This window comes from Melospiza melodia, chromosome 4, assembly GCF_035770615.1.
Source record: "Melospiza melodia melodia isolate bMelMel2 chromosome 4, bMelMel2.pri, whole genome shotgun sequence".
Classification (NCBI taxonomy): domain Eukaryota; kingdom Metazoa; phylum Chordata; class Aves; order Passeriformes; family Passerellidae; genus Melospiza; species Melospiza melodia.
This window is the reverse complement of record NC_086197.1, coordinates 91,384,819-91,407,408: the sequence shown is the minus strand read 5'-3', so window position 1 is coordinate 91,407,408 and position 22,590 is coordinate 91,384,819. Positions and strand designations below refer to the sequence as shown.

General features: G+C 42.2%; 1 protein-coding gene across 3 annotated transcripts in view; it reads left to right on the top strand.

The window, feature by feature from the left end:
• Positions 1-421: 421 nt before the first annotated feature.
• The window catches only part of PMPCB (peptidase, mitochondrial processing subunit beta), a 24,916-nt gene continuing 2,747 nt past the window's right edge, over positions 422-22,590 (top strand). Inside the window, exons 1-9 of one of the 3 annotated variants that reach the window (XM_063155556.1) lie at positions 422-548; positions 11,749-11,851; positions 18,231-18,371; positions 18,642-18,728; positions 19,195-19,324; positions 19,659-19,857; positions 20,517-20,596; positions 21,214-21,326; positions 21,936-22,079. In XM_063155556.1, coding sequence (XP_063011626.1) covers positions 11,840-11,851; positions 18,231-18,371; positions 18,642-18,728; positions 19,195-19,324; positions 19,659-19,857; positions 20,517-20,596; positions 21,214-21,326; positions 21,936-22,079 — 906 coding nt within the window. In that variant the 5' untranslated portion in view covers positions 422-548; positions 11,749-11,839. Of the gene's footprint in view, positions 549-11,748; positions 11,852-16,778; positions 16,879-17,306; positions 17,328-18,230; positions 18,372-18,641; positions 18,729-19,194; positions 19,325-19,658; positions 19,858-20,516; positions 20,597-21,213; positions 21,327-21,935; positions 22,080-22,590 lie in introns of those variants that run through there. The other 2 variants (XM_063155555.1, XM_063155557.1) reach the window with 2 other exon arrangements.

Here is a 22,590-nt window from a genome sequence, read left to right as displayed (position 1 = left end):
GCGGACAGAGGGCACCACACAGCCCGGCCCCTCACCGTGGCGGACAGAGGGCACCACACAGCCCGGCCCCTCACCGTGGCGGACAGAGGGCACCACATAGCCCGGCCCATCACCGTGGCGGGCAGAGGGCAGCAGACGGCCCGGCCCCGCACCGGGGAGCGGCGCCGTTAGCAAGATGGCGGCTGGGGGCCGTGTGTGAGGGACAGGGGGAGTCCCGGAGCCATGGCGGGACAGTGCCAGAGCTGCCCACACGTTCTGCCCCTGGAGGCCGGGCTGCTCCTCGGCCCCGGTACAAGGGAAGCACTCAGCTGTGCTCCTGACCGGCTCCCATGGGCGGTAAGCGCTGCCTGCAGTCCCGCTTGGGAGCACGAACACGCTCCCACCAGCAGGTGCTGCGGTGAAAAGTTTCCCGGGCTCGGTTGTCTCGGCAGGCCGGGGCAGTGCCGCCAGCCCCGGGGAGCCGGCACTCACGGGGGCTGCGTTATCCGGGCAGGACAGCCCATCCTGCAGGCATCGGAATGCACCTGTATCCCTTCGGCCCTGAGAAGGTAAAACTCGTGTCCAGGTCACTTCACGTGCTGGGTTACAATCATCCCCTCACACCCTGCTCACGTCTGGCAGAAGTTTGCAGACTATGGGCTGGGAATTGAGGCATTTTGAGGCACTCAACCCAGAGGATTTGGGTTCTCAGAAATTAATGCATATCTTTAAAATACTTCCTTAAGGGCAGTGGATGGCAAAGAGCAAAGCTATGCAGGTGTGATATGAAAAACACCCCATATTATCTAGCAGTGGTATGACATCTAAGACTATCTGGAGCTCTGTTAACATTTTTATCTTGAAGCTTGGGACTGGATGTATGGTTCATTGGTAAAGAAATCTACCTGTGTTCAAGGCCAAAGTTCTCAGTGCATGTCTTGGGAAACTAGAAATATGGGCCTTACTCTTCTGTTATCTGCCATTCTCTTAGTTTCCTTAAGGTAAAGGAATCATTAAACTATCAAGCTGCCTTGTTCTGTGTGAGTTATCTGTTTTCTATGTTCTTTACATAGTGATACAGATATATATTGGTTGCTTATAGTCAGGAACATTTGCTGACCTTTGCCAGATGGAAATTCCTAATTTATGTCTTACTTCTGCTCCTTCTTTCCTGATATTTCCTGATCATTTAATCTATCACTATATCTAATGCTAAGCTGGCCTTGTAGCAATGAATTCTACTCATAATTATTGAACACAAATCTGTATTGATTGAAGTTATTTCAGCTTGTTACTTTGTGGAGACTAAGATCTCCTGAATGATTTTGATAATAAAGCTGTTCTGATCAATGACCATTAACAGTAATAATTACTGCCTATGCATAGAAATCTGTGTAAGCCACGAGGTAAGTCCCTCCAGGCTGGTGGTAGCTGATTGCCAACAGTAGCAGATTTGGGATGCTCATCCTACACTTCAGCTGAGTATCTCCTAGCAGGCAGCCCTGGCTCCACATGTGGTGTGGAAGTAGTTTGTGTATCACCAGTGATACAAAAACCTCAGCTTGGGAGGCTCTGCTTTAGTAAATGCATTTTTTCTGTACTACAAATACAGATGTCAAGGAGTAAAGACACCTGGTATCTGTGCAGCATGCAATTTTCAGCTTAAAAGGAAACATGCCCTGTGCAGAATGATACAGTTTTGTTGTTCAAGTAATGTCTGACACTGCTAGGAGTATATCAGTGTATTACCTACTGTGCCCCACCAGCATGCACAACATGAGAAAATTCCACTCCAGAGGTGCTGCTCAACAGAACCAGGATTTTAAACTAATTTCCTGCTTCAGTATTCCCTGGAGCCAGCTGAGATCTCAGTCTAGTACGGCTTCTTTGGTGGGTTTTGATTTTTCAATGTCTTTTACACACAAACATATCTAGGCTGAGGAAAAGTCCTAAGGGAGTATCTGTGCTGAAGTAGTTGTGTAAAGCCAGAACAGGGATCTCTCTGACTCCCAATACTCCCCAGACATGCTAATGTGCCCAGAGGAGTGTTGTTAGGATCCTGCAGGGGTTGGAAGCCAGAAGTTACTCACAGCTGGAAAGGTTCCAGCCATCTGTGCGCGCGGTAAGAGTTTTCACTTGGCATCTCGTCTTAAGAAATGGAGATTTAATAATTTTATTTCCATCAGTGGCATGTACTCCTGACTACTCATGCACTTTTACTACTCAGACTGACCCTATATATTGTTGTCTGTTTATGAAAGTAGAAAAGTTATGAGAGCTTTGTGTTGCAGAGAGGCACAAATACCAAGGGATAGGAGAGTGGGGTTATTTAAGGGTCAGTGCATTTCTTTTTCCTCACAATGAAATTTAACAGCTTAAACAGAATATTTTTTTATTGAAATTTTTGGGATATACCATTTCATTAACTCCTTGGAAGGGTAAGTTCCTTAAACCAGCTTAATTTGCTAAATGCAACAACCTGTATCTTAATTAGAATCACACAGTTAGTACTTCATGAATTTTATCTGCAGGGGAGTCTTTCCCTTAGAGATAGTGCATTAATCATGGCCAGGACAGCTTGACTAACTTGATTATAAAATTGCTCCTGATGAAAGGTTTAGCCTTCTTCACAAGTGAAGTGTATCAGTATTTTGTTTTGATCTCTCAAGTGTAGTGTTAGTGTCTTTTTCACAAAGTCTAATTTAGTTGGTTGACATGAGATGTGTCAGAGCGAGGTACTCATTGTCTTGGCCAGTAACTGAAGAACAATTTAAAGCAAGAAAACAATTTTTACAGTTAGTTCACTTATAAAGCTATAACATTTTATCTGAACTTAATTGAAAATCCTCCTTGATGACAGAGTAAAAATGTTGTGCCATCTCTCACCCCATCCTAGAATATCAAGTCATAGTTCAAAATCGCTTTTGGCTGAGATTTGCTATATGCTAGGCAATGTTTACTGTTATAGTGCAGATGCAGTTTATTGCAGAGAAAACCCCACACTTGCTGGAACAGTTTGTGCTGGATATCTGAGTGAAATCAACTATCTTAGAAAAAAAAATTCACCACTCTAATATTGGCAATACAGGAATTTTTACTAGAATAGAAATTTAGCACCAAAAGAAATTCTGTTGAGCTAGTAAAAGCCTCTCTGGCAAAACTGGCCCATATTGGGACATAACCAGAAAGCCTAGCCTTCCCTTCTAATTACCATGTGCAGAAGCAACCACCCTTATGGTATCCACCCTCTTCAGGAGAGAACTTTAGGGGGAAAATTTACTTGGCACCTGTTGCAGGCAGAGGCAAGCAGAATTTCAAATCATGTTGGATGTTAAGGTACCCAATAAAAGAGTGTTACACAACCAGCTCATATATATATATATATATATATATATATATATATATATATATATATATATATATATATATATATATATATATATATATATATATATGTATATACACCCACATAGGTTCAAAATGCTTCACAGTACTGATTAATCAAAACATTAAATTGAACTATGTACAAAATTTATATATAATAAAATGTAATAATGAAATGACTGTAAATGTTATGTTTACAATTACGAATCTCAATCTCTTACACGATAAAGAATTTGACAAATTTGGGGACTGTAGAGAAGGAACTTCTGAGTTATAGGTAATTCTCAAAAGCATATTTTGTTTTGTTTTATGTGAAATATAAAGATGACATTGTAACAGACAGGAATAATTTCAAAAAAGTTAGGGTTTATATTACAATGAAAAATACTTTGGGAAAAAGGAAAACAAGAAAAATAATTACTTTTTAAGTCCTAGAATGTTACTGTAGGGAAATAATAATAAATAAGGAAGTTGTATAACAATGAGGTAAGTCAGAGCTTCCTTGTGATTGCTTGTAGATATTAACAATGATGACTATCCTTTTCCTTGCCTCCATAAAACCTTTTTTAGCTCTATCGTACAAGCATCACATAAATACAGGACCAGAAGGGGATTCAATAAATCACATTATCCAAACCACTACATTCAGTGAGGGTCTTTCATAACTGGAGTATTATTGTGACTGTCAGCACCCCTTGCAGGCATGCTCTGTGCTACATGGAGCTGCTTTCAGCTGCCAAGCTGCTGCTCTGGCACTAATGCAACTGCTGCGTTCCCAGGCTGAGGTCAGTACCCTGCTACTGCCCTCCTGAAATGTGTCTGAAACCTCTTCTTCATCCACAGCTCCCAGGAGGGAGAGAGAAAGGAAATCCACATTGGTTTTAACAGCTGCCCCTGAATAGAGGAGGGAGTTATAAATAAATGGAAATAAAGAATGGGGGCATGTGGCTGAAGCCATGACAGTCACTTTTTGGTGTGGCAACAGATAAGCAGTGCTCTGAGTGACAAAGTGTCAGTCTGAATATGTAGACACTGTGATGATGTCAAAAGAGTCTCATTTGAACTGGGATTCAGGAGGATCCTCTATTTAAATCCTGTCTGAACTACTGACAGGCTGCATGACCTTTTACAATATACAGAGCTCCATGGGTCAAATTTCTCTTTGCTGCAACTAAATTGACTACAATGGAATTGTTCTGTGACTGAACTTGATTTCTCAGACATCAGTCAACACAGCTGGTTCACTGAATAAATGAAAGAAAGCAATCATAGATGTCACTGGAAAACAGATGCATCTGAACTGAGTCTTTCACTTTTGGCAAAACTGGACCAGAAATGCAAAACTTAAAATGCAAAAGTAATTGCTGAGAGTGGGTTCTTGATAATGAAACTCTCTGAAGGTAACAAAGGTGAGAAAGTGCCATTGTTTTTTCTAAAATGAATGTAAATATCACATATGTTATTTAAAACTTGGAAAAAGATGGATGTTTCTCTAAGTATTCTGGTATAGATTGCTTCTTAAAAAAAATTAATAATGAAAAATGACTCAGGTATTTATGCTGAGTCATTTACATTGCAATGCTACACAATGATAAGCTTCTTCCATAGAAAAATGCTTTTAGAGTCAGATAAGAAAATAATTTTGTTATTTGATAAAAGGTAATTGTTTTAAGAGTGGCAGGGGCAGAATGGGAGCTTCAGACAAGCTTTACTGGGGAGACCCCCCTGCCCTGTTGAGCCACAAAGTGCAGAAAGGACCCTCTTGCTTTCTAAAATCCTTCTCAAAAAGGAGTCTGGGTGGAGCTGGATCCAGTCCCAGTCCCAGACTTCCAATGGTTTATCTCTAAAGTATTTTATGGTGTAATTGAGACTTTCTACAACTTTGTCCCACAAGATTAAAGATGGCAAACCAAATATATGAATAAAGTAGATAAGAATTTAAATTTATTATGATGCTGAAAAGACCTTAACCAGAATTATTTACTGCATAGTATATGTAGCTACTACTACATAGTATATATAATGCACTATGTATTGAAGCAATATTGAAACAATGATATTAAAGCTAGCAAATAATTATGGAAATTGATGTTACTCACTCACACAATGCCTGTGGGCAAATGTCTTGCTCAGCCCCAAGGATTAACCCAAGGGAGGAGTCTCCCCACACAGTCAGGTTTTTTTTTGTTAGAAAACCCTGTCATTAAAATAGGGACTGAGCTTTTAGAGTACAAAGTGATTGACTGTGAGTCACATGTCTCCAGGCTGCATTATCAGTGCTATCACTTGTTGGCTCCTTTACCAGGAACTCTGCCACTTCCTCAGAGGTGCCAGTTTCTGCTGGGAAACATTGTTCTTCCTCTGAGTGTTCAATTTTGGGATTGCTAAGTCAGGCTGGTCTCAGCATTCTTCACTACCAGTGTGACTTGCATGAGCTGTGAACCTCATTCATTGAGGCCATGTACAAGGTCCTGCACATGGGCCAGGGAAATCCCAGGCAAAGTACAGGTTGGGCAGGGGATGGACCAGGAGCAGCCAGCCCAGGGGGGAAGGACTTGGAGGTGTCCATAAATGACAAGCACAACATGACCTGGGTGTACATGCTGCCAGCCCAGAAAGGGAAATGAATCCTGGGCTGCATCCAAAGCAGCATGGCCAGCAGGTCCCAGGTGAGACTGCACCTGGAGTTCTGCATCCAGCTCTGGGGTTCCCAGCATAAGAAGGATGTGATCCTGTTAAAGTGAGTCCAGAGAAGGTGAGCAGATGGTTGGAGCACCTCTCACAGAATCACAGAAATTCAAGGCTGGAAGAGACCTATAAGATCATCAAGTCCAACCCATGTTCTAACTATTCAGCTAGATCATGGCAGCAAGTGCCACAATGTCTCCTATGAAGACAGACTCAAGGAGCTGGAGCTGTTCAGCCTGGAAAAGAGAAGGCACCTTCCAGTACCTGGAGGGGACCTAGGGGAAAGTTGGAGAGAGATTTTTTACAAGGATATGTAGTGACAGGACAAGAGGGAATGGCTTCAAACTGAAAGACAATAGGTTTAAATTATTTGGAAGAAATTCTTTACTTCAAGGATGTTGAGGCACTGGAACAGTTTGCCCAGGGAAGTCATAGATTCCCATCCTTGGAAGTGTTCAAGGCCAGACTGGATGGAGTTTGGAGTAACCTGGACTAGTGGAAGGTGTCCCTGCCTATGGAAGTGGTGTTGGAACTTGGTGATCTTTAAGGTCTCTTCCAACCCAGGGTATCTGTGATGCTGTGAAATGAACCAGATCAAGAACCTGTTTTCAAGCCTTGCAGAAAGGCTTCTGTGTCTGTGTACCTGTGTCACTAAGTGTGCTGGTCTTGGCTGGAAAAGGGTGATTTTCTTCATAGTAGCTGGTATGGGCTAAATGTTGGATTTGTGCTGGAAACAGTGTTGCTAATTCAGGGATGTTTTTGATTTTGCTAAGCAGTGCTTATACAAAGTCAAAGCCTTTTCTCTTTCTCACCCCACCCCACCAGCAAATGGGCTGGGGGTGCACAGGAAATTAGAAAGGGGACACAACCAGGGCAGTCAAGCCCAACTGACCAAAGGGATATTCTGGACCATATGGCATCATGCTCAGCACATGCAGCTGGGGAGAGAGAAGGAAGGAGGGGTTTAACAAGTAGGAAAAAAAATACTTGGCTGAATTTAGGAAAACTTGGAGAAGTGACACTGGTACATTTTTCATTTTTTTCATGCCAATTTAATAATGAAGACAATGGAGTTGCTTCTTAAGACATGATTAAAAAAGAGATCTGAAAGGGTTTTCCAGTTCATCCTATTGCTTCAGAGAAGAATCCACTCTATCTAATCAGCTCCTGACAGATATTTGTTCAATCTGACCTTGAAAATTTGCAGTTATGCTGATTCTTCAGATCTCTCCAGTCAGCTACTGTGTATCATTCTTTACAGTTCAAAAGCTTTTTGTAAAATATAACCAAAATCTTCAAGTTGCAATTTAAGGCTTTTACTTCTTACCATATCAATGGACATGAAAAACACTTTGTACCTCTCCAATACTTTCTACATATTTGAGAACTGATGTATCTTCCTTCAGTCCTCTCATTGCTGGACTAAATAAATGAATTCTTTCAATCTTACCTCATGTGTTCACATTTTCTATACTTCTTTAAATTACATGGTTCTACTGTGGTTTCTTCATTGGAGAGAAATCACAACGTTTCTTTATTTTTTGTTGAGGTTTTTTTACAGAATGCTGCTTTTAATAGGTTGTTTTCTGGTAAAACCACATTATCTCTTATTTATCATGGCAGGATTGCAGGATATTTTAATTTGCAGGGGATCATAGGAAGTTCCTAGTCCAACCCTCTGCTGAAAGCAGGGTCAGCTATGAGTTCAGGTCAGACTCGATCCTGTTGGATTTTGAAAACCTGCAAGAGCAAGGTTCACAAGCTCTATGGACAACCAGTTCCACAGTTTGACTGACACATGGTGAAAATGTTTTCCCTTGAATCTAGCTTGAACCTCTCACATTTCAATTTATGCCATTACTTGTCGCTCTCTCACCATACAGTAATCTGAGTCTGGCTCCATTTTCTTGATGATTTCCTCTTGGCTATTGTGTAGATGCTTAGGAATACCTATGATTACTATTGTTGTTGTTATTATTGGTAGTAAAGGAGTAGTAGTAGTAGTTGTAAAAAGGCAAATAACTACCTTTCCTGAATTCCTGAGTTTTGGATTCTCCCTTTTTTCCATTGTTATGTTTGCCAATTCCTTTCTTGTTTAATTTATGTGTTCCTTATTTAGAAGGCAAATGAAGCATTTGCTTTCTTAATAGAGTACTAGTAGAGAATTGTTACAGGTTATAGCAGGCTGACACAATTTAGAACATTTAATTTATCTAAGTTGTCTTTATCTGTTGTTTCCCTTTTCTACCTGGAAGTCTTACTCTGTTCTCTAACTTAAAAATGAAAGCAAGCCATCCTACACAAGCATTTGCAGAAGTCAAAGCAAGGAGATAAAAAAAGAGACATTAGGAAACACTTTTATACCCAGAGGTGGGCAAATGCTGGAACAGGCCTCCTAGAGAGGTGGTCAGTCCCCAGGCCTGACAGTGTTTGAGGGACATTTAACAACCCACCTAAACTTTCAGTCAGCCCTGAATGGGTCAGGCAGATGGACTGCATGGCATTGTTGGTCCCCTCCAACTGAAATATTCCATTCCATGTTCTCATTGTGTCAGCCACCATTATATGCAAGTCAAGTAATCTATTCAAAGGGAAGTCCTTTGAATTAAGTTGAAGGCCTCATTGACAGCTGAACTTTGATTTGGTACTTTAGAGTCTATGGCTGTAAAGATCAGATAGCAAATCTCAACTATGCACATAGCTCCTGGTACTTAAATGTAGACTGTGTAGATGTGTTGTCTTTATTCAAATATACATGACTGGGGGAGAAATCATAGAATGGTTTGGGTTGGAAGGGACACTAAAGATCATCTGGTTCCAGCCCTCCTGCCATGGGTGGGTACACACTAGATCAGGTTGCTCAGAGTCCCATCCAGCCTGGTCATACAAACATACAGGGATGGGGAGTCCACAATCTCTCTGGGGTAGATTTTATGTAGACACAGAGAGGGTCAATCCATAAATTTCTGAGATGTGCATGAGTACTTTATATGGATGAAATAAAAATCACAATGCCACATTTTTTTCATTTATTTTTTCCACAGGCTACTGAAAACTTTGGAAAATAGTGAAACGGAATAGTTCCAAGAAGATCTGGGTTGTTTAGAATTTTTTAGTAAATCCTTTATGACCAAATTGTATGTATAAATATACTAAAAATTACTCCTAATGCTTTACTTATAATTCTAAAAGAAAAGATTGAGAAGTAGATCATTTCGCTGCTAGGAAGCCAAGACTAGAAAATACAGGTTTATCATATGGCAAAAAGAAGGTGGAAAAGACAAATGGAATAGCTGTGAAATTTGTGCACTGTGCAGCTGGAAGCAAGTTCCAAAGCTTTCTGGGTTTATTTTTTACTGGGAAGAATGTTTCAGGATAAAATAAATCCATTACATAATACAAAAGTAGATCTGCCAGCATTAATAGAGCAGCAGGATGACTGATAGGCACAGTCAGAACCACACGAGATTTTGGCTAATGCTTGAATTAGTGCAACCCCAATGCATTACTATCCATGCAGTGACTGCAATCAGCTGGACAGTAACTGCCCATCCCCTCATTCTGCTGGATCTGCTTAGTAGCAATGACTTGGATTCCTATTCCAGACCTTATTTCCTGTGACATACTATAGCTCATCTGCTATGAAGACCATGTCATGCTTGAAAATGCCTCTTAGGTGGATCTCTTAAGCCTCTCATATTAACCCAGTTCTTACATACTTAAATGCAATCTCCAAAAAAAAAAGAAAAATATATATTTCAGAGGCACACAGGTACTCTCACGCCTCACAGTCAGCATCTGAAGTTCAAAGGCAAATGTGGAAGCACATGTGTTTAAGGTATACTGGGTCTCAATTTGTTTGTCTTCTGGACATTGCAAACTAACAGCTTGTTTACAAAGCCACTTACTAACACACATACACTGAAATTCTCACACTGCAAACCTGGTGATTTTCTGAGCATACAAGCCTTGAGTTGTGTAGCTTTTGTAAGAGAAAAGCCTCGCAGTGCACATTAGCTACAGAGAAAACCTGTGCATGCACACTGTCTGGGTTCAGTAGATGTTTGGAAGCTTTCTTGGAATTACTGCACTGCACTGGCTGCCAAACATCTGGAAGTCAGAAGAAGAGTGTAGAAAAGTGGCAGGGAAGAAAATGACTAGCAAAAGCAGCTGTCTCCCATAAAAAAATGGTAGTCTGCCATTCTGGGCTATAATAGGATTTGAGAAAGGCATCAATCTGGGACATAGAGCACAGTGGGTTTAAGAAACTTCAGAAAATTTTTTCCTTCAAAGGACTGTAAAAAAAACCAGTGAATCTGAAATCAGTCTGAAAAAAGGATATTCATGAAATGCATGACTAAACTCAGTGCAATCAGAGTGAAATTTAAAAGTTTGAGTATGAGCTCTAAGAAGTTAGCCTCTTTTGTGAGCAGAAATATCTGACCAATGATATTCCCCATTTCCAAACTCCTGACAGCTTCTCAGTTTATAAAATCCCCAACTTTCTCTTTCCAAACCATCTGTCAACACTTCTAGCTTTTCCCTTGATAACTTCTACATTGTGGTTGTTCATCACACTAAAATCAGCACAAAATCCAGTTATTACACAGTCTTGAACCTTGAATATGTGCATGCATAAAAAAATAAACTTATTGGAATATAAAATAAATAACTCAAAGAATACTCATGTGATTATTGTATTTTTATTTAATTAATGGCAAGCACTCAGTATTTAAAACTACGTAAAGATGCTGCAAAATTTCCACCCTCCTGCATTGAAGTGCTTAGGTCCTTACTAAATATATGTTCAACTTGTTGTGCCCTTGAGAAAATGCATTTATAATCTGTATAATATCCTCTAATATATTAAAATATATGGATCTGATCTTTAGATAAGGGATATTTAGACACATGCAATGAGCTCCTAGCCTGAAGTTCGGGATAAGGTTTGCTTTGCCTGAGGGTAGGTGCCTGGAAGTTGGGTGTTTGAGTCTGCTGAACTAGAAATTCACTCTGCTACAGTCACTGGGGGAGGGAGGCACCACGAGGAGACATTTCTAAGTAACCACCCCAAGAGAGGTGTCCAGAGTACAAAGGAAAACCCAAAAGTCGAGGTGCCTGCTTCCCTCCACTGACTGCTGGAAGAGCACAGAGGAGTGGTTTCATGCAGCTGAGGTGTGAGTGATGCAAATTTTGTACATGAGCACAAGGGAGGCTCTAGAGCACAGAAGAGATGAGTTTTGGGACACAAATTTGGCCAGCATGCAATAGTGTGGTGAGCCCTGAGAAACTCTAACACGCTGACAATCAATCAGGCTGGGAAATCTAGCAGGAAGTTGGATAGAGCTGGAAAGCAGAATGCTCATATATGTTGTTTCCACAGTTAGAGCTTAACAGGAGCCTGATAGCTAAACAAAACCTGCCCTGGATCAATGACTGTTTTAGGGAACTCTGTAATCACACTGTATTATTATCAGTATAAAACTACATGGTCGGTAGTTTCTGTTGGCTAACTAAAGCATTAATAAGAATATAGGAATTAAAGAGTGAGAAAACAGGTTTTAAGAGAGGAAATAAAAGAGAAAACTTAGTTATCTGGATATTACAATAGCAAATGTACATTAACTGTATTATAAACTGTGACGAGTAGCATTAGCAGCATTTTTGGGTAATGGAAAATCTACTTTCCTTCCACAGATTGCTGAAAAATGCCCACAGCATGGCTACCTGAAGAATTCTGAACAGAGGAGGAATGAATCAGAGAATCAAAGAATAGTGGCTGCCCTGGATGCCTGAACAGGTGCCAAATTCTAATCATTTCAGTAACTGCATTAATTTCAGTTTTCAGTGTGTTAGTTTCAGCTGATCATACCAGAGACTTGGGTGACTTCCTAATTATTTTCTGGAGAAAAATATTGTCTGAAGTGATTCTTTCTTAAAATAAGAAAAAGGTTGAAATAAATGTTGGAATTTTGGAAACTCATCCACTATCAAATCAGAATAACGCTCTAAAACAGGGAACCTGTATGTGGAAGGATGGAAATGACACTTGTGCACAATGCAAACAAAAGCAATAAAAAAGGACTGATCCTTAATCTGAGTGAGTCTGCTCAAGGGCAAGAAAAAAATCTATCTGTTTAGCTAAATCAGATGAATTTACCCACAGTATTTCCTGTTGAGTTACTGCATCAGGCAGAATCATTTATTTGGCAATGTTGTTATTCTTGAAAAAATGTTGTTATGAGCTATCCAAAGTCCTTCCATTTATCTTTCTGATAAAAGCTCTCAGCTGTCAGGTAGTGGGATGTCTGGCACTTACAGACTTATTTCACTGTATAAATACTTATGAGAAAAAAGAGAATTGCATGCAGACAGAATACTGTAATATTCCCTGAAGAAAGCTTTTAATCAACAGCTTCAAAAGAGTGCTCTGTTAATGAGCAACTGAAATGCTATAAATTCAGCCAACAGCCTCTATGTTTAATTTAGACAGTCTTCCTTGCAGCTTGAGAGCACAAAAGACCAGTGTCAGTGGCCTGCAGGCCTTTGCAGTTGCTGCCCAGTGGTTAACTATGGGAAAGAAAAGCTATTGCTATTTAATTAGCTGAAGGGTAATTTCTAGGTAATACTGATAAAATAATCTGCTAGAGGCCAGTGAACAGCTGGCATGAAAATCAGACAACATGTCTGAAAAGTTTGATTTGTATTCTCAAAACAGCTTTATTCCCAAAAAGCCCCCCAGCCCACCCCTCTACAAAACAATGTATTGTTTCTTGAGCCCATGTTTTTAAGCTCCTTTGAATTCTGCTTGCTTGGCTGAGATCAAGGCAATTCCTGGCAGCTGGATTTCAGCATATTCTTTAAAGGCAATACTGTATCATTGCTTTAAAAAGATAGTAGATTGTAAATAAACAGTGAACACCATGACTCTACAAAAAGCTAACACAGCACTAAGCAGCAGTTTAGCCAAAGGCAATTTCAATTGTTAATGTTTACTGTGGGAAGGTTTCAGCAACTGTGAAGGTCTTTTTCCTGAGCAGGGCTGTTCCAATGCTGAGCTCCTGTGCCCTCTTGCTCTGGGGCTGGATCAGCCTGTAACAGGGCAGTTCTTCCCAAGCACTTCTGTAATCAGCTGATCATGACAGTGTGTCTTGCTGATATAACTTTTTCTTTACTTCAGAAGAAATACTTATATATACAACTGAAAGAAAAACCTTTCAAGATCATGTTTCTTTGCTCATACCAAGATTGTCATCCTAGTTCAGGGTTAGAGGAGTGTTGGCTTCACAGTGTTGTGTTCAGCCCCAGTGCTGGCATGTGGTTATACACACATCAGATGTGCACAAACAGATCTGTCATTTATATCACTGCTACCACATGGAATTGTTTTAGAAAGTAGAAATGTTACTCTAGAAGCAGCAAGTTAGATCTATGAGTGCTGGCACCAGCACCAGCTGAATCTTTTTCCTATGGTGTGGAGTCTCTCCCATGTGTGAGCTGATAGTGCAGCACCTCCTCAGCTGGGGGTTCCTGGAATCTCCTTTTCTTTGAGATGCCTGTGTCATTTGGTTGATGTTGCACAGTAATGAACGTGGAAACTTTATTTCCTCAGAAAACCAGTTGGAACTATAATTCAGACTGTGCATTACTACTGGTTTCAATGGAGTTCTTGACAAGTTTTAAACTTAAAAGCCAAAAATGCCATTTGGTCCTTTTCCAGGCACCTCTTTAGGAGGGATGCTGATCTAAAATAACTGCTTAGTGTGAAATAAAAAGCTCCCATACTTAGGGTGAAATCTGGAATCTGGATTTCAAAGAACCAGATTTTCATCTTGAGACCCTCACCTACATAATCCACTCAGAGGCTCTGTGGCATCTTGGAATTAGCAGGCAACTATTTCTCTATCTGATATACTGATGACAAGGACATAATTTATACAGAAATTTCTTCTTTCAGCCTTGGCCTTTCTATTCCATTGTTGCTTGAAACTGGACACACAAGCACTATGAAAAAAGGTCCAATTTTCTCCATCTGGAAGCTGAAGATAATACTACCTAAACTAGAGGGATATTGTGACCATTCCTTGTTATAGTAGTTCATTTCTAAATAATCTCATTGTAATAAAATTGTTAAAGCCATTTAAAAACTAGTGTTTTATTAAAGTTTAGTGGTGAATATTTACATATTCAGCTTCTACTGTTAGAACACCAGTATTTGTTTTATTTTATTGCATTTTTAGCTGGTTAATAAGATTTCTTAATTTAGAGTTGCATCTCTCTAATGACCTTTGCTGGATGCTAAATTTTAGATTACATTTACATATGAGACACTCCTATTTTGTTAAGTAGGAGACATGTTATGGGGATAATCAGTTTATCTTAAGCTGTAATTCTATGTCTAGCAAGGATTCAAATTTCTAGGATGTATAATGGGTTAGTGAAATCTGGTAAAGCATCTTTGAGATAAATCCCAGCATATGAGATCAGTTAGATCTAGCTATAAAATGGAACAGAAGCTTAATTTTAATTTTCATTTGCACAGCTTGGTGCTTTACTTTTTTCTTTTACAACTTGACAGAGCTCTATCCGAAATTTAAAAAATGAAGGAACTGGATGGATCTTTTGAATATGCATTAACTAAATGGGAGAAACAAAACTAAAAAAAAAGAAGTAGTTTCATGTAAGGTTAGATTTTCTATTCCATGGAAACTAATTTGACTCCAATGTAAATCCTCTGGTGAAAGGATGTGCGTGCTTTGCAGCTACAAGATCCTTCTTACACAGGCTATGTGGGCACTGAAATAGTACAGGCACCAAAGCAACAGTAACAATTTCAGTAGGAGATCTACAGTTCCAAATGAGGTCAAGGCATCATTGTGAAATTAGGAAGCATCTGGTTTCTTGGCATTTAGGTTTATATTTTAACCTTTGTGTTAACAACAGTGTCCCTTTCATTTTTAGTTGTATGCAATATATCATGCTTTGGGAGTTTACTATTTTTATGCAATTACAGTCCTTGTGACAGAAACTGGACAAGCCCAGCTGCAGGACTGAGCTGCTGTTTAAGCACAGAGCTTACAAACTGGCAGTGCAAACATTTTAGGGCAGTAAGTGCAATTTCATGCTGAACTGCCAAGGAAGTAAGAAATTGCCTATATACACAAAATACCCCCCAAAAATTATACACTTAAAATACAGTGGATTTTTCTGAAACTGGTCCATGTTTTGGAGTCTGAGAAGCTAAATCCCAGAGCCTTCTCACACTTCAGCATCTGAGCCAGCCCGGGAGCTACCAACAATCCCCAGTCTCCTTTAAGAGTCACGGTGGATTTTGTCACCTAAAATCTGCATGTGACTGATAAGGCTTCAGGGGGAAGGGAGCAACACTTGTGACAGCTCTCAAGAATCACCTCTGAGTAACAGGACCTTGGCAGTGGCAGGAGACAGTTCATGCTCCTGAGCAGGAGCATCCTCAGTTCCCACCATTCTCAACCTCTTCCTTTTGATCAGAAACATCCACAGTTCCCACCTTTTCAACCTCTTCCTCATGATCATGTGCCCAGAGCTGAGCTTTCTTCCTCTTAGAGCAGGCAAGATGGGGAAGGTTTGTAGTATCTGTGCAGAGGGCGTCAGAAGTACTGTGTCAGATGGTATCTGAAGCACTTTATTAACCCTGAATGGGTTAGGAAAATGGTACCTAGAAACACTGCTTCCTGCAGCATAAGTAGTACAGATTTCTTTTTTTAAAGTAGTATTTTGTTTCTTTGCATTGTGTCACTTACTGTGGGGCAAATAACAGAATTTCACCCTGGTTCTCCTTCATTTTTGAGATAATGCTTGATTAGCCAAATAAAAAGTTCCTAAAAAATTTAACTACGAAGTCAAAACCAAGCACTGCTTCTTGCAAGTCTGTACCTATTTATCTACAGCCATACATTCCAAACGTGCTCAGGGACAATCTTCGGCACTGAGATTGCTTTCACTGTTACACTTCCAGAGCTTTTCCCAGCCCAAATGTGGCTCTTGTCAAGCAGCATTGTCACCAGCCCTTCCCGGCCTGGGGCAGCCGGGCGGGACCATTCCGGGAATTTGGAGTCCTGGGTCTGGAGCTGTCACCAGCGCCGGCACAGGCTCGGGGGGCGCTGCATTTACTGCTTGCACGAAGCCCTGCTATCCATGACAAGTGTCTCAGCTCCGTTACGCACACTTCCCCAAAAAAGACTCCAAGTTACTCCAGCCGCGGGATTTCCCAGTCAGAGCGGGTGTGTCCCGCAGGAGCGCAGCGCCCTCAGGCAGCCCTGCCGCGGGAGCCGCACCGCGCAGGGACGTGCCCACGGCAGCTCCCGGGGCTGAAGGCAGCGCTTTGTGCTTGCTGAACGCGGCCATAGTGGGATATCGGCTGGAAAATGCTTTCCTGACCTGCCTGCTCTGGGGCACTGAGGAGAACGGGACCATTAAAACCAAGCCCAAGCCTGCCAGAGCTCCAGGAGCGCTTGGATAACGCTCCCAGAAGGACGGTGGGATCGCTGGGCTTGTCCTGTGCAGGGCGAGCAGTTGGATTTGATGATCCCTCTGGGGCCCTGTGGGTCCCCGCGGGTCCCCTCCCACCCGGACATTTCCCATTCCCACCTCCCCGGGACGCGGCACTGCGGTTCCCCGGCGGCGGCGGCTGGAACTGCCCCGCGCCTGCGCGCCCCCGAAGGCCGCCCGCTCCGCCCCGCCCTCCACGGTGTCAAGATGGCGGCGTCTGCAGCACGCTCAGCGGCCCGGCGGCTTCTTTTGCCCTGGTCCGCCCGCCTGGTGCGAGCGCCCGGCGCGGCGCAGCGGGTGAGGCGGCAGGGAGGGGAACGGAGCGGAGGGAGGCGCGGGGAGCGTGGGCGCCGCGGTGGCTCCGAGCGCTGGTGCCCGGGCCGCCGCTGAGGGGACGCGGGGAGCTGGAGGCTGTGCGGCGCGGTGCATGCTGGGAGTTGTAGTCGCGGCGCGGTGCTCGGCGGGAGGTGTAGTGAGCGATCGGTGTGCGCTGCTCGGGTTTGCGTGCGGCAGCTCCGGGGCTCCGCAGTGTGAGGGGGTGTCAGAGAACCGGGGATGCTCAGCAGGGATGAACTGGGCTGGAACATGCGCCCTGTGAGGAGAGGCTGAGGGTCCGGACCTTGTTCAGGCTGGAGATGCCATGGCTTCAGCTGGAGCTGTGAGAAGAATCTGTGCCAGCACCTGGGAGAAGGTTGTAAGGAACTTAAAACCAGGCCTGTCACAGTGGTGGATGAGAGACAATGGATGTAAGTTGAAGCAAGAGAGGAGAACCTGTTTATGTGGCAGTCAGGCGGTGGAGCAGGCTGTCACAGAGCTGTGCAGTTTCTCACAATCGGAGATTGTCAGTAGCCAGGTGCAAAACGTCCTGACAAAGTGCTCTGACCAAGCTGATCCTGCTTGGAGCAGAAAGTTGGGCTACAGACCTCCAGTGGTCTCTTCAAACTTGAATTGTGCTGTGATTCCAAAATATGTGAGTTTTAAGAGATCTAACATATTCTAGGAGGAGAGGGGTTGAAAGCTGGATTTTGTACTTTCATGTTTAGGGCAGTTATGTGGGGAGAAAAATCTTGGTTTATTTGAAACATTTGAAATCACAGTTTTCAAGATAGCTGTTTGCTTGAATTTGAGATACATATTTACATTTCTTGTTATTGAAAAACTGCAGTAAGCTTCCCTTCTTTTCTACCCTGCTCTCATTTAATGTGCTTTAACTGCCCCCTGATTGTGCTGTTCTGATCCATGGCTGATGGATTTGCAGTCCTGGCACGGTCCCTTGGGCTGTATCTCAGTTCACTTTAGAAATCAGGTTCCCAGGAGAATTCCTGATGGTAAAGGTCCTGCAGGCTCTTGCTGGCAGCAGTGGAGAACAAGGGTGGCTGGCTGGTGAGAGATCAGCTCCTGTGTCAGACTGGAGGCAGCAGATGCATCTCCTCACTTGCAGTTATCCTCAGGGTTTGTTTCTCATTCAGGTTTCTGCTTCCCTTCTGTGAAGCAGTGGTGAATAGCAGTCCTGGATTCTCTCCCTTATAAATGCATGCTTTAAGAAGGATCCATGGACTTAATGCTTGAGTTCAGCAATACATTTTTCAGAAAAGCATCCTTGGATATAACTAAACAATCTGAGTGTGGCTGATGATTTTCCTTTCCAGGGTGTGCATGTTGGAACAGGGAGGTGCACAGTTTCCAAAGCAGCAACAGAAGTAATCCTAAATGTCCCTGAAACTAGGGTGAGTCCTTTGGAAAATGGCTTGCAAGTAGCTTCTGAGGACTCTGGACTCTCAACGTGCACAGTAAGTAACTTACAAAAGGAAGGGGTTTTGTGTCTGTTCCTGTGTGCTCATTTCCTCGTGGAACTAAATTGCATTTGCATTTCAATATTAATTAACAACTGTTCCTAGAACTTAAGCCAGGGCATAGAAATCTTAAGGCTTTTGTCGATTTGTAATTAGATTTTTTGTGGAGATCAAAATTTTCTTTTTCTTGAAAACTTGTTCTTTTGAGGAAAAAGCCATAGCAAAGCTTTTAGCTGGGAAAATGACTTTTTTTTTTTCTTCACTGAGGTTGGACTGTGGATTGATGCTGGAAGCAGATATGAAAATGAGAAGAACAATGGCACTGCTCACTTTCTTGAGCATATGGCTTTCAAGGTGAGTGTGAAGATTGATGTAGACATTTACAATGAATTTTTATGCTATTTATCTCTAAAGATCAATGATAAAAACTCTGTCAGAATTGTATAAATAAGTTTTCCAAAATGAAATGAGAAAAATAACATGGACAACCAGGATTTTGGTTTCCATTAGAAAAATGAAGCTAAAATCCTAGTTCTGTGTGTTACACAACTATAGATTACACAGATGTAATTTTTAACTCACTTTTACCTTCTTATAGTAGCCTTAGAAGACACAGTCACCCTTTAGCCAGCTCTTTATTTTCATTTGTGAGGGCAGTAGGATTTATATCTGACTTTAAAGCTTGGAGAGATTAGTATGCCTGGTTTATTTCCAGAACACATTTTCTTTCTCTTGATCATAACCTTTCCAGACAAGAAGTAGTGATGATGAGTAGATGAATTGAAGGGTCTAATGTGATTTTGTTATTGTTCTATTTCAGGGAACAAAAAAGAGATCTCAGTTAGACCTTGAGCTAGAGATTGAGAACATGGGGGCTCATCTGAACGCGTACACATCCAGGGAACAGACTGTCTACTATGCAAAGGCTTTTTCAAAAGACTTACCAAGAGGTAATTGCTCTCATTCATCAGAAAAGTTGCAGAGAACAACATGCTTATCCAGCCTCCAGTGAGATGACACAGAATGATGCTTTTGCAGTGTCACAGTCCCTTCCTTGCCTGGTGAAAAATCCGTTCTTGAGCTTCACAAGAACGTGAGAATATGGGTTTAGAGAGGAGCCAGCAGGGATGCTTATATTTGAAATATTTTTCTCTTCAAAGTCCCTAGATAAGATCTGTCCCCTTGCTAGTTTTATGACTCTTTGAGGTGGGTTTCACTTTTGGAACCAGATTTTTCTAGCAGCCTGACAATACTTCTTTCATTTCCGTCTCTGTTGGCAATCAGCTGTGGAAATTCTTGCTGACATCATTCAGAACAGCACCCTGGGAGAGGCGGAGATCGAGCGGGAGCGAGGAGTTATCCTGAGGGAGATGCAGGAGGTTGAAACCAACCTGCAGGAAGTTGTCTTTGATTACCTGCATGCCACAGCCTACCAGAACACAGCCCTAGGACGCACCATTTTGGGACCCACTGAAAATATCAAGTATGTCCAAAACTACCTCTGTCTTTAATTGCGTGGTAACTTTTATATATTGAGAGAGTTAGCTAAAATGTAGAGAACAGTGTCAGATTTCATTTTTACACTGGAGGGCAGCTGAAATTGCCCTGAATATAGTTGTAATAGAACCCCTGTATTGCCTTAGTTTCCTTGTAGGCAGTCATCAAAGGGTATGTGAACTTCAGATGTTCTCTGCATGGCTTGGGGTTTTTTTGCCATATTTTTCTCCTCTTTCTTATAAGTGCACCTGGCACAAAATTGGAAATACTTCTTTTTCCTATAGGTCACATGTTAGGCATTATTGTAAGCACACAGTGTTTGCACTGCTCTTTCAGCATTTGTTTAGACCAGTGCAGATCAGAGGGCTGCTAAATGTGCTGCTTTCAAAGGAAAGGAGATTGTTAGTGCATCCTGTCTCCACCTGCCTGAGTTGGAATTCTCACTCCTCCTCAGGAAGCTAGAAGAGCTTTTTATTCAGTTCCTATTTGCTTTTTAGAAAGTCACCCTTATTTTAGCTTTCTGCTTCTGCTCTGAACAGTGGCAGCACTTTTAATTGTTTTGACAATTGTTTTGTTCTATACATTTATCTCTTTTTACTCTAAACTTTACTGACACAGTAGTGCTGTCTCTTTTCCTGTTTCTAGATCCATAAATCGCAATGACTTGGTGGAGTACATAACAACACATTACAAAGGACCCAGAATGGTCTTGGCTGCTGCTGGAGGTCAGTATGGGGTACTCACCCTTGATCACATGAAACTGTGCTTGAAACCATGGCCTGAGTCTGTAGGAACCACGTGGTGAATCACCCATTGTTCAGGAGGAAACCATGGCCTGAGTCTGTGGGAACCACGTGGTGAATCACCCATTGTTCAGCAGCTCCTGTTTGTTGTTGGCCCTCTGTAGCCCTGTGTGTTTTGTGCATTCAAACCCTTTGAGCTTTTGTTCCCTTTTCCTGTCAGTAATATTCCAGAAGCCTTAAATCAGGAACAAGAAGTGAATTGGAGGCCAAAGTCATTCTTCTATGTGGGCAGGAAAAAAGGGTCCTAGGAGGTGTGAAGAGGGGAATAGCAAGGAATGCAGAGAGAAAGATGTAACACTGAGGCTTGAAAGAGCAAAGAGCTTGATTTGATGTAGTTTTAATGGAAAGCTGTTAGAGAACCAGGCAGGAGGAATCATGATCTTGCTCTGTATAGAGGGAATGTGTGAAGAATCCAAAGGTGGGGTATTAAAGCAGGGGCACAAAAAATCAGTACTTGGTTGAGTCTTTAAACTGTGCAGCAACTTAAATTAACTGTTCACAGAGTAACATCACAAAGCATGTGAAATACCTTTGTCCAGGGGTCTCTCATGATGAACTACTTGACCTGGCAAAGTGCCATTTTGGGAACTTGCCATCTGCTCCAGAAGGAGGACTGCCACCCCTGCCCCCTTGTAGCTTCACAGGCAGTGAGGTAAGCTGCTGGATGGCTTTTTGGGCTGGCCTTACATCCCCTGACATGTGCTCTCGGTGAGGAGAGAGGGCTGCTCTGCCACAGACTCAGCACATGAAAAGGTTTCTTTCCCCCAGTGGTGGCAATGGAATAGCTGCTTTCCAAAGCAATACTTCCCATTCTTTCTTGGACAAGCCTCACTGCCACCACTTTTTATTCTTCATCACTTCCTAGAGGAATACCTTCCTTATCCCTGCTCCTACTTTCCTTTTATCCTCTTACTGGAGCATTTCCACTTATTGAGAATCACTCATTTAAGGGATGTGGCAGAGAATGGAGGCATCCATGTTCTATTCCCATCTCTTCTCAGATTTTACAAAGTCATCAGATTTCCTTGCTGCTGGTAGTTGTAAAATGCCTTGCAATGCTTCTCTGTGTAGGTTGGCAAAATGATCTGAAATTGCCTCAGGGGAGCAGTTAAGGCTGATGTTAAATTAATCTCCATATACTTTAATTCTAGTGCCTGTTTTGTAATCCAGCTGTAGGGTGCAAAGTGTGATTGCTGTTGTTTAACGTGCCCTGTGCCTGAGTGTGTGCAGGTTGCTCTGGAGCTGCTGTGCTGTGTTGCAGATCCGGGTAAGGGATGACAAGATGCCCCTGGCACACCTGGCCATCGCCGTGGAGGCAGCCGGCTGGTCTGACCCCGACACCATCCCCCTGATGGTGGCCAACACCCTGATAGGGAACTGGGATCGCTCCTTTGGAGGAGGAGTGGTGAGTGAGCCTGCAGGCACCTGCCTGCTCTCACTGAGCTTGGTGGGATCTCCCTGAATTGGTACTGCCAGGACAGAAAAGGGCATCCGGCTGTGAGCCTCAGAGGGTGTGTTACTCAGGATGTAGGAGAATCTTAGGAAGTGGTTCTAAACCACTTCCTCCTCCACCTCCAGTCTGAGGTGACTTCAGGTTTGCCAGCCCTCATGGAATGTAGGATGTTTTATACCTGTATGTCATCAGAACCTCTATATTATAAATACAGGACCACCAACAAAGGGAAGGAATGGTGCATCTGATTACATGTTGTCAGAAGGCCAATTTATTACTCTATTATACTATTTTATATTAAAGAACACTATACTATACTAAAGAATACAGAAAGGATACTTACTGAATGCTAAAAAGATAATAATCAAAACTTATGACTCTTTCCAGAGTCCTGACACAGCTTGTCCCCAATTGGCCAATGAGTCAAAAGAACTCACCAGAATCCAATGGAACAATCTCCAAA